Here is a 13,445-nt window from a genome sequence, read left to right on the forward strand (position 1 = left end):
TAACCACTACACTACGCGGTGTGTGTGTGTGTGTGTGTGTATGTGTAACTGGTGACAAAGAAAATTTTTCTACTGCTATAAGAGCAAAAGAAAAGTGAAAGTGTTGTAAAAGCTGGGCTGTGGTGTATCTGTTTGTTACCTGTGTAAAGGTTGTGACAGGATCACCAGCTGTGTGTGATATAAAGAGGCAGGAAAAGTTGAAGTAGTTCTTTGCTGATAATAATTCATAAAACCGTGAAAGATTGAAGGAGTACAGATCATGACTGATTAATGATGCACTGGTTTTAACACTGAGAGAGTGATGGCATGGGCATATTAAGCACAATGATGATGTACACGTTAAGGTGTTTAATTGAGAGTATAGTGAGGGATGGTTGCAGATTCAATAAGCACCATACCCCTACCATGTGTAAAGTGTGAGGAGAAAAATAAGAAGCAAACCAGGAAGGAACAGCAGACTATGTTGACAAATTCAGGCTTGTTTCTTATTTCTAGTTTTATGATATTTAGATATAACTTACATAATTTAGTACTGTAGCTGTTCAATTTCGTGTGAAAATATTTTTTGGCACATCAGGAAAACTAAAGGTGTTTTCAGTAATGTCACCAACAAGCCAAACACTTTGCTTGCAAGGCATATAGAACCAAACATACCCAGGATAGTGTTTGCCTTTCAGGACCTAAAAGGTAAACATCCAACCAGTGAATATTAACCACAGCAACACAGCATTTCAGGTTGCATGGGAATGTATTTTGAAGAATAAAAATATAGAATATATAATGCTCTTTGAGATGAGAGAGTGAAAGTTGATGTATAAAGAAATATTTTTTATTGTCATTTCACATAAAAAAGAACGTGAAAGTGACATAAGGGAAAATGCTTGCTTGCCTCCAGCCTAAGTTGTCAGTCACACTCGCTTCCCTCTAGTCTCAACTGTGGGTCACACTTGCTCGTCTCCAGTCTCAACAGTGAGTCGCACTCATTCGCCTTCAGCCTGAGCTGTGGAGTTGTACTCACTCACTTCCAGTCTGAGCTGTGGGTCACACTTGTTCACCTCCAGTCTCAACTGTGGGTCACACTCATTCACCTCCAGCCTGAGCTATGGTTTGCACTCGCTCACCTGCAGCCTGAGCTGTTACTTGCAACTTTTGAGTTAACATAATCATGTGTGGGTGAGGAAATATATATTTTCCAATATCATAACTGACATGAATCTAAAACAAGGGAAAAATTAAACTTGACTCATAACTCACACACGCAAACTCTACACATAAGTGCAAGATACTACCACCTCCCAAGTCTCTCCTCTGATCTGTCTGCTGCTCTACCCAAGAAAATTGACAGAGAACTTTACCTAATGGAAGAGTCTATTAATAATTCTTCCTGTATTATACGGAATTTCTACCCAGAGTCAGTTGGGTGTAAAGAAATTTTTTTCAAGGGAGGTGGCACTTTTTATCTGGCAGTGGGGCTGTGATTCAATTTCAGTCAAAACTCAAGCACTGTATGCCATGGCAGGCCACTACTGAAAATGCCTTATTTGCCCTTTTAGACAATAAGTGTACTAGAGATGACATGGTGTAAATTTCTAGAAATCTGGAAAAACTGCTAATACAGGATGGCTCTAGAGGTGAGTCATTTTACTTGAAGAATATGCATTCTTTGGCACACCACATTAATCTTTTCAGGCATATTGAATGTGTTTAGCATCCATGGATCAACTGTGTTAATCTGGGAAAATGGCTAATCTGATATGATTGTAGATCAGTAATTTGTACTGTGTGGCATGGCACACTTATGTTCTGTGGCTATTACCAAAGTGTGCCACATAATTTTCCTAGATAGGTATGTGTTCATAAGTTAGTGGTTTTTAGTAAAGTTGAACTACTCTGACTACAAGTGGTGTGTCATAAAAGTTCAAGTACCTTTAGTGCATCATTAAGATACTAAGTTTAAGAACCAATGCTCTGGAACCAAGGATGCAAAAATAATGATAAACAATCTTTTTTAATATGCATATAGAGAGGATCATGTGACTTATATCATCATATAAAGCTGTAGAGAAATACATACTAAACCCATTCCACATGGGAAGCAATGCTTCATGACACTCCATTAGTGACATATAGCCATAGGTATATTTCCAGCATTTACTTTTATTGTTCTCAATGAAGCTTCTCAAACTACAAATATTTTGTTACTTATAGAACATCTGACTACAACATAAGTAATTTTTTCAACTAAAGCACTTCAAAAGCCTTTCATTCCCATCCTTAGTAAGCTGCCAGTATGTTTAGTGAATTGTGATATATCACCTGAGACAGCAGCCTTTGGCTGGCAAGAACTAAAGCACTAGATGAAAAAAAGTATAGAAATACCTGTAAGTACTTATAAATAGAAGCACAGACTATAAAAGACAGCTATATGTATGTGACCAAGTTGTTGGGTAACTGATAGCTCAAGAAGAATACATATAGCCATACAACCTTGGTCTCTTCCAATTAGTTTGATGAGCTACCCACTTTTTTTTTATCCGTATGTTAATCATGGCTGTGGTAAGCATTAAGGGAATAGAATACTACTTTTCAGGGGTGCAGTAGTTCAATTGAGCGATGTGACTATAGTCCTGCTCCTCCAACAATGTGGATTGGGTGCGGCCCCCATGGGAAATAGCGGGAGGACAGCGCTGCCATACCTTTAATCCCTCGTTGGCTACCCCCCCTCTCTCCCTCTTCCTCCCTCTCTCTTACCCCTCCCTCTTCCTCCCCCTCTCTTTCTTCCTGGTCAAGGACACCGCAGCTGACCTCCCATCACCTGTATGGATGGCGGGCGTGATTGGTGTTGCTGCCGTGAAGATTTTAATGTAGTTTTTTTCTTACTTATGTCAGCTTATTTTAAAGTACTTTCCTTCACGATATAATCTAATTATAACTATGGAACTATTTACCCATCCCAAACCACAAGGAAACCTCTTTATAAGTATATATTTTTTTTTTAGAAACACTGTAAAATATGTATGCCACGTTTCTTGCCAGGCTTATGAATATATTATCAATAATAAGTTTACTGCTCTCTCATATGTTGTAATACTAAGGCTAAATGCGTATGCATATTTGCTGACCATATTTGCTAAAGTTTTACTACTATTAGAACTCTGCTGCATCACTGGCTATGAGACATGATTCACCACTGTACAGCGGGAATTCCCCAACAAGCCGCACCCAATCCACATTGTTGGAGGAGCAGGACTATGGTATCTCACAAAATACCCATAATTGCAAAATAACATTAATTCCTACATGAAAATTCATATAGCAAACACTGCAGGTAGACATCTATGTCACAGCAAGCATTGTGTAGCATCACTCCCAGAGAAAATATGGCCTTCATGCTCTTTCATCTTTATAGCTGATTAGCCACAACAAAATTATTCAACTGATACATTATATATTACAATTACTTTACTTCCTGCTTGACCACTAAAAACTATTTATGAATTAAATAATTTCAGTGTTTATTCTATCAGATCAATGTAAATGTAAAGGTCATGCTGTCCCTTGCATGAGTAGTCACTTGCTAAGTGTAAATTCACTATTACATTTAGCACAGGACACAACCCTATGTCACTTTTACTAGCTTTTACAGTGATTTCTCATTTTAATTACTCTATTAATATTTCTTTTTCTTTTTTTTTCAGATTTTTTTCACATCCTAACCAAAAAAAATAACCAATGTTTTGGGGAGAAGCTTAGAGAAAACAGCCAACTTTCAGAAACAGTATCCTCATACACTGTTACAATGCAGCCATGACACCAAACACCTACACCTACTATTCTCATTTAATTGAAAATAAATCACTGATAATAAGAAAGGTAACAAAATACTCTAGAATGAGGAATTTCACTAGTACAGTATCATGGAGTCATTCAACACACTGCAGTGCACCAAGTTTTGTGCTTAAATGGTTCCAAAAAAGTGCACAAAATCTGACTTCACAAGCAGAAGCATTGATCCTATGGAAAGAATCGTTGTTGGTCCTAGGGTCATCCAAAAATTTATCTAAATACTAGACATGTTACAAGACACTTTTTCTTTCCAAAATATCCATAAAAATCCCTATACATTCAGGATAATGGAGGTAGATGGTTAGCCAAGTTAGTTAAGTGAAAACAGACTTCACATGACATTATACATATACAGTGGAGACTCAATACTCAAACTTAATTCATTCCAAATGGCTGTTCGAGTATCAAAAAAAGTTTGACTACTGATTCCTATAAATCAGGTTATTCGTTCTAATCTTAGCAAAACATTAAGTTTACAAAAATTTCAATGTAATACTTTTTTACTATTTTTATTTGTACATACCATAAGTGAAGGCTAGTGACTGATAACATGGAAGAGGAGGGGAGAAAGGTGGGGAGAAGGAGGGAGGTCGTCAGAGAATGAGTCACCATCCATGAAAATGTTTGGTAACTTTTCTCCTGGTGTGATTCCTGTGAATCCATTAGTGGAGGGCTGTTGCTCTCAACTCTTGCACTCTCACTCAATTCCTTAGTTTTACCAATAATAAACCTCTTTGGTGCCATTATAAGTTTCTAAATGAAAAACTACAGCCAGACAGCAGAATATTGTTTTTCTCACTACTGCAGGCCTAGGGATCCGGTATACTGGAATATGTACTGGTATTTTGCTTCGGTATTATCGGTATCAGAACAGGACAATGGCGGTGGCAGGAAGGGAGAGGACAGTGCTTTGTTTACAACCATGTGTGCAGCCATTCGATTACCAGGTATTTTCACAAATAATAAGCCTTTGGTGCTATTGCAAGTTTCTAAATGAAAAACTAGACAGAACACAGGAAAATGTTAATCTGATGACTGCAACAGCACAACTGGCAGAGGGGGGGAAGGAGAGGCCAGGGAGCCTTTATTTACAACCATGTGTGTTGACGTTCGACTACCAAGTATATTTTTTGAGTATTAAATCAAACTTTTGCTTTCAAGTATTGAAAAGTTTGACTATTAAGACATTCAAGTACCGAGTCTCCACTGTACTCATTGTCATTAATTTCAATACTATTAGACCCAATGTAACCAATATGCTGTGCAAAAGAACAAGTATTTAACTAACTGACCTTAAGTAAAGTGAGATGGATAGCACATGATCCTCATATAGAGCTGTTTACTACACTGGTGATGGATGCCTCATGTGATTACCACTAACACAACAATGCAACAGCTCATTTTCTAGTTCATTTTAGAAACTGCTTTGATGAATATAGTAGACAAATGTTTCATACAATACTATGTATATGAATGAATTAATTCAAATGAAATTTCTACTGTCCATAAGAAATGCATTTTCTTTGTATTGATCAGTTTCTAGAAACAAATCCTCCTATATCAAAGGGCCATGGTGACAAAACTGGATGTAGCAGAGGTTAGCAACATTCTTATACTGTTGAAGTCATTTTTACAGGGAAATCTAATCATGGGAAATGGGGAGTTTTCATAACAAATCTACCAGATGTCACAGCTGCTACATGTCCCCTACTGACATGAAATAAAATATTGTTGTATTAAATCCTAGGCACATACAGATGCATAGAATATTAATTATTATGATACTGTTGACATTATATATCTACTTTTAAATATCCTGTATGGATATTTTTGGGAGACGTCGGTCAAAAAAAATATTTTTTGTGATTATCTTGCAATACTGCTATCAATATCTTAAATATGGCATATTACAGGTCTAAAATCTATTGATTTGGACAATGAAAAAGGTAAAAACTTTGACTGTACTATATAGGATGACCTTGCATACTCAGTAACATCTTGATATATGGATATAGTTATTTTGGTGGGGTTTTTATCATCACTTTCATAAGTCAAGGACTACTGTGGAGTGAGGGGAGAGGAATACGTATGTAAAGCTTTCCTCTTCCTCATGGCATAGTGGCATGGACATTACTGCAGGAAGTAACTGGATGTCCAACAATGTGTTTGTTAAGTTAAACAGGTGGTTAGCCCAGGTTAGGTTAGACAGCAACACTCTTGCCAGGATACTCAAGTTACCTATTCTTAATTAGAATTGTTGTTTCCATATACTAGGAAGTTGATCCGATCGGTCTGAACTTTTTAGTGACACAGACATGTCTTCATGTTTACAGTCAACTGGATCAATACACTCCAGATCAAGGGTGTACTCTTTTGGAAATGTGGACATGACCAAATAAGCCTCAATGCCAATTCACTAGAAATTCAACTTGTATACATTTGTTCATGAATACAGTTTACTTAGAAGGAATTATGTAGAAAAACATATTATATTGACTTATTGCATCTGTATGTTTATGGAATGACACTGTAGGTATATTCTATCTTACCCTTGTGTGAGCGAAGGGGACATGTATTGTACTGTCACCTGGTGGCAATCATTAGTTTTGAAAACTCCCTATTATGGAGCAGCTACAAACTAAGATGCTGGAAAATAACACATAACTGTATGTCATAAGTTAATAAGTTTTCTTCTACGCAAATCTTTAACAATTCTATTACTTTACACTAAATCAGAGATTCTTAGCCATTATTCAATGCTATCATCATTTTTACCCAAAAATCCAAATAATCTCTCCTCAACTATATAATGTATTCACATTTCAAATTTTTGTTTTTATTTCTTTAGTGTTTCAGGAAGAAAATAGCCAAACAGGTAATGCTGCAATTAAGAATAAATAGCAAAGAACAGACATTGCTTGAAAGACATTTTCAGAAAAGAGAAAAGGAAAAAAAAAAATAAATAAATAAATAAGACTAAAATATACCAGACTTTTTTTCTTTCAGTCAAAAGAAACTATATATGAAATGATTAAAGGGATCAAGCACAGCAGTCTGAAGTTTGGCCACAAAGAAAGAAAGCAACAAGACAACTAGGGATGTATTAGAGTGCAACACACGGTATGTGCAAAAAGACCTGCAGGGAAAGCAGGGTTATGGTATAAGAGAACAAGAGGAGGAAAAATAAGATGATTTGTGGATGCAATGAGAGAATGGAGAGAGAGAGAGAGAGAGAGAGAGAGAGAGAGAGAGAGAGAGAGAGAGAGAGAGAGAGAGAGAGAGAGAGAGAGAGAGAGAGAGAGAGAGAGAGAGAGAGAGAGAGAGAGAGAGGACATTTGCTACAAGTATTCTCTTGTAGGTCTTTGGAACAGGTATCATACTTAGTTATATGGTTATAATTGATGAATGTGTACTAAATAGGAAAATGTGGGAAAATATTTTTGAAGAATATATTCAAGAGAGTTCAAACTGGATAAAATTCTCAAGTTTCCTAGTTAACACTGGTTGACATTTGAATTTATAGCTATTCTACATTTGCATATGTGGGGACATAAGTCTGGTATACTGATATAAACAAGCAAAATGTTCAAAATAATTTTGAATGACACAAGTTTAGTTGCATGAAATTATAAATTAATCTAGCTACTAGTTAGCAATAGCTGAAGAGAGCCTGACATAACTATCAGAAATGTTTATTTAGAGGCCTAAAACTTATACAAGCAGTAAATCAAATCTATTAAGTGAAATTACTGATGTGTAAATCAGTACAAACTAGTATATCATAGGTTCCAAAAAAACATGCAATATGATCCTATTAAAATATTACTATCCAAGACTGGAGTTCTTGTGTGTAGAACAGAGATTGAAAACGAGTGGTTTTGAAGAATCAAATATGCATGACTACAAAAGAAACCAAGGTTAGAAATTGTTTAATATATCATGAGTCAAGTTTTATATAATGATGTTTCACCTAAACATGTACTATTTGAACCTTCACCTGTATATTTCTGAAACTATCTTCAGCAAAACATTTTTGATAATTGAACATTAACATTTATATTGCTATTCCCAGCTTAATGGAGATTGCAATTCCTCACAACATTAGATATATAAAGCAATTGCACAAAAGTAATCAAAGAATAGTTCAATCAATCTGCAAATATTAATTGTTTGGACAAAAAGGTGCCAAGCTGTAAATAAAGAGTAATTCTGTACTTCATGTCATCCAAAGACCAAATAAGATGAATGTTTCAGAAAATAAATATAATTTTGTGGTTTACAAATCTATAAAAACTTCTTCAATGCATAAATTAGGCTTACTAAAATTTTTAGCATGAAAGCATAACAATCTTTTAGTTATACATGGCAAAAAACAATTACATGGTAAGTATAGCATATTCGTGTGGAAGTCTTGTTAATAACATTTGCACACATGTTCAACCATTATCTGATGTTACTATCAAATCACAAGACATGTTCCATATTCTTATCAGGCAAACAATCTTCTTGCATAGCAAAAAGATACTATGCACTCTTTCCTCTCCTTCATGGAACAACAAACACAACACAACAATATTGCATAAAACATTTTAGGTATGAATTCTCAGCCAATGATGAAAATCTTTTGGGTAAGAATGCAATACCTATCAAAGCTGTTAAATACCATCATTTTATGTTGCTTTCTGTTAGTGTCAAATTTGTCACTGCTTCAATGTAACAACTCAGGTATGTAAGTATATTGTACAAGGCACTTTAGCAACAATCAGTGTAATTCTCATGCAGTCACAATACTCACTACACTTCATAAACAGTGCAATGCAGTTATATGTTGACAAAAGTAATATTTTTATGGTATGTCAAATGCAGACCATATAAATTCAGTTTGACAAAAAATATGTTCTACAATATATATTTACCCACTGCCACAACAGCCTACAGTCTGGTATGAGATCTCAACTACTAACCTAGAAGCCTTTCTTATCCTCATTATAAGAATATTTCTTTTACATGTAATTGCTAATGATCACTGAGAGGTACAGTACCAGGGAATCATTCACAGGCAACTAGTCATCTCTAATGAGATAAAAATAAATATCTTCAAGTTGGCCCACTGTGTTGTGCAAGTTGCTCCCTTTAGATAACATATACTCCAGTTTCCAGCTTCCAACAAACTGCTGGATAGCCAGTGGAAACAATGACTTAAGTAACACTTTACTTTTCACTCAATATATCACCATTGTAACTGACAAGTTCCATATATGACTTAGAAAAAATTTGACAAAAACCATTCAAAATATTCATAAACTAACAAGCACTTCCAGCATTCATATAAGTATGTGTATACACACACACACACACACACACACACACACACACACACACACACACACACACACACACACACACACACACACACACACACACACACACTGCCTTTGAAATATAATAGTATTTTCTTGTATACAACATTAAGAGAATGGGGAGAAAGAAAGTTAAGTATAAGAAAAAATTTAAAAAATAAAATAAAAAATACGAACAAGAATGTGACACTCGAGACGAGAGAGGTAAACAAGTGCAAGTAGCTTTTCTAATTCTCCTTCTTATTCTCTTCTCCCTCTAGTGAGTGGTCTGAAGGATCCGAGGAAGATCGGTTGTCTTCAACATTGCCTTTAGTGAGCGTGGTGGCAATGATACGCAAAATGAGGTAAGTCCAGTACACATGCAATACTAGCAATGTGCAAAGTAGCCCATTAAAAATATAGTAAGCAGGGAACATGGGCACAATGGTGGGAGCCTCAAAGAGTGTGCTATTAAGAATCCACAGTGGATAGATACCAACCCGTGTTATAATCCACAAGACAGCAAAGGTGGCAAACACAGCATCACAGAATGCTTTGTGGCCTGAGTAAATGCTCATTTTGGCCAGTTGAAGGGGGATATCTGCACAGTCATGAACAATGAGGACCAGCGTACCAATGCGAGTCAAGTTGCAGGTCCAGGAAAATGTGATGAGTGCAATAGTGACCAAGTGATGAAAAACATTTGCCAGAAGTCCTTACGTCGAATCTCAAAGAAGTGAGTGAAGGTCATCGACCAGTAGAAGGAAAGGGAGACCATATAGTACCACCACACATCTGTGTCCACACTGTGATTTGGATATTCATACCAGCAGTACCTGATGTCCCATAACCATGATTTGCCAGACATTACCCATAGGCCATAAACAAAAATGAATGTGTAGTATGTGCATTGCCAGGCACACTCCATGAACTTTGTGAATTTGTTGATTCGAGTGTGAGCTGTCCTCAGCCTCAGCCAGCGTTCCACCTGTCGTTCTGACCACCCAAGGAGGCTAGCACTGGCACTCACCTCGCCATCAGGAATCTTGGCCTTGTATTTAATAAACAGCTGTTCCAGAACCTCATTGGGTTCTACTGGGCGTGGCTTTACATCCCTTAAACCCACTGCTGTTGCAATGCGAGAGTATACCAGTTTATTCAGCACTAAGAAACGGAGAGCAATGGCAATGAACGCCATGACAATAGGATATGTCCACAAGTCACTCCAGTTGGCATAGTGGACCTTCTCATTGGGCACCAGGTCCTCCCAGGAGTAGTTCGGAGGCAGCCACACCCTTCGGTTCCAAAACCAAGATGAAAAACTGCGCCACATCCACGCTGCCATTCTGGGGAGAGGAAACTCCATCACCAACTTTCTCTTTTCTTCAATGGTATGTTAAAATGGGCATTCTTAGTTAAATAAGAACAGATAATCTGTTTGATCAACAGAGGCAAGTAACTATGCAAGGGTGGAGCTCCTTTAATTTCTGAATGAAGACAAGACTTCATTTCCTCAAAAAGACAAAAAAAAAAAATTTGCAAAACATCAACATATTTCAATTACAAGGAAAATTAAGTAAATTGGTAATAAAAAAAAACATAATCAAATAAAAAATTAAATTAAGGTATGATATATACCAAAGAATATATGCATACTTTAAAAGCCTGAAAATTTCTTGAAAAAAAATAACAGCCCAATGGGATCAGATTTCTAGTGTCATCTTCTCTTATGGCTCCTAAGTATATTGCATGCTGTGATATCTAATCCTCACACTGCTTCACCTGCCATGACATCTCTTCCTGGGTCTGTAATCAGTCAATCACTTAATGCATAAACTTGTACAGTATATCACTGCCATACACAAGAGCAATATGGCCACTACAATGAAGCATTCAAAGGATAGAGAATTGATCCTTAATCATAAAACTACTGAAAAAAATTATATATACAGTGGTACCTTGAGATATGAGTTTAATTCGTTCCATGATGGACCTCGTATATCAAAACAATTTTTCCCATTGAAATGCACTGAAATGCCATTAATCCATTCCAGCCTCCCCAAAAAGAGTGCCTATATTTTTTATAAGTGTTTTCAGGTAAGAAAAGGTAATATATAAATAATAATTATTGCACAGAAACATGATAAAACATAACAAAAGATAATATAAAATAGATAAAATACTCTTATAAAGTATGTTTATCTCAGAGGGTGCATTCCATGGGATGTTACCCTACCGCATCCCTAACCCTCACTTAGGACTGTCGATCAGTTGGAGTGTACAAATATAGCCACACAGAGAAGACTGGGTGCTCTAATAATCATAGAACTCGTTGATGATCCTGTAAACATTATTCATTGAATAAATGAAGTTTTAAGTAAGAGAGAGAGAGAGAGAGAGAGAGAGAGAGAGAGAGAGAGAGAGAGAGAGAGAGAGAGAGAGAGAGAGAGAGAGAGAGAGAGAGAGAGAGAGAGAGAGTGAGGGGTGTTGAAGTTTGTTTCCATTGTTCTCCCACCTCCGGGCTAAGCATGTCGGTGGAGGAGGTAGGCGGAGATAGGAGAAATATGTTTTGCCTTTTCAGGCAGCAGCTTGTATCTCAAGGTACCACTGTATATATATACAGTAAAGACTCAATACTCGAACTTTTCAATACTCAAACGCAAAAGTTTGATTTAATACAGTCAAACCTCGCCGAACACGAATCTCACGTATACACGAATCGGTAAAATATACCATATTTCGCCGAGCACGACTTTGACTCACGATTGCACGATTTGGTCCCCATTTTAATCTCCCGCTGGTCCTGTGGTTCTGTCTTATATATGCATATATGTTCACAAAACAACATTTCTATTAGCTTTTTACAAGCCTTGCCCCCAAGAAAGAATTGTTTCATAATGCATAAAGTGAAATCTTAATATAATACCAAAAAATAAAGCAGAGATGAGATGAGCCACAGACGAAGCGGGAGACTTGCGGCCACTCGGCCGCTTCTTCTTTTTCTTGTGACCCTTGTAGGTTGCGTGTTACTTTCATCATGATGTTTATGTTTCCACTCCTCTATTACCTGCTATAATGGATATCATATCTTAGTATTCACATATGCTCATGCCATGAAGATAACCTGGACTCTGTGGCAGTGAGTGATAATGAATTACAAATGAAATACCACGGTAATTCATACGCAGTCTTGAGATAAACAACAATCTTCTGCGTTGTCAGTAATGTTTCATTTAGAAATTTTTGACGACACTAAAGAGGCTTAATAGTGAGAGTGCAAGTGTTAGTGAGCCACAGCACTCCATTAGTTGATTAACAGGAATCACACCAGGAGAAAAGTTACAAAAGACATTTTCATGGATGGTGACTCATCCTCCAGGGACCTCCCTCCTCCTCCCCACCCTTCTCCCATCCTCTTCTATAGTCCTGCTCGTCTAAGAATGTGGATTGGGTGCGGCCCCCATGGGAAATAGCGGGAGTATAGCACTGCCATACCTTTAATCCCTCGTTGACCCCCCCTCTCCCTCTTCCTTCCTCTCTCTTACCCCTCCCTCTTCCTCCCCCTCTCTTTCTTCCTGGTCAAGGACACCGCAGCTGACCTCCCATCACCTGTATGGATGGCGGGTGTGATTGGTATTGCTGCCGTGAGGATTTGAATGTAGTTTTTTTCTTACTTATGTCAGCTTATTTTAAAGTACTTTCCTTCACGATATAATCTAATTATAACTATGGAACTATTTACCCATCCCAAACTGCAAGGAAACCTCTTTATAAGTATATTATTTTTTTTTAGCAACACTGTAAAATATGTATGCCACGTTTCTTGCCAGGCTTATGAATATATTATCAATAATAAGTTTACTGCTCTCTCATACGTTGTAATACTAAGGTTAAATGCATACGTATATTTGCTGACCATATTTGCTAAAGTTTTACTAATATTAGAACTCTGCTGCATCACTGGCTATAAGACATGCTTCATCACTGTACAGTGGGAATTCCCCAACACAGCCGCACCCAATCCACATTGTTGGAGGAGCAGGACTATAAGTTATCCATCACCAGCCTTCACTTACGGTATGTACAAAACAAAATTGTAAAAAAAATACATTGAAATCTTTATAAACTTGAGGTTTTACTAAGATTGGAATTAATTACTTGATTTATAGGTATCAATATTCAAACTTTTTAATACTCAGCCATTTGGAATGAATTAAGTTCGAGCATTGATTCTCCACTGTATATATATATATATATATA

The 13,445-nt window shown here is 36.8% G+C and overlaps 1 protein-coding gene across 1 annotated transcript in view; it reads right to left on the bottom strand.

The window, feature by feature from the left end:
• Positions 1-3,000: 3,000 nt before the first annotated feature.
• LOC123520080 (ceramide synthase 6-like) overlaps positions 3,001-13,445 on the bottom strand; it is a 44,744-nt gene continuing 34,299 nt past the window's right edge. Inside the window, 2 exon segments of the mRNA XM_045281968.1 lie at positions 3,001-9,882; positions 9,885-10,531. Coding sequence (XP_045137903.1) covers positions 9,434-9,882; positions 9,885-10,530 — 1,095 coding nt within the window. The 5' untranslated portion in view covers position 10,531 and the 3' untranslated portion in view covers positions 3,001-9,433.

This window comes from Portunus trituberculatus, chromosome 46 (assembly GCF_017591435.1).
Source record: "Portunus trituberculatus isolate SZX2019 chromosome 46, ASM1759143v1, whole genome shotgun sequence".
NCBI lineage: Eukaryota > Metazoa > Arthropoda > Malacostraca > Decapoda > Portunidae > Portunus > Portunus trituberculatus.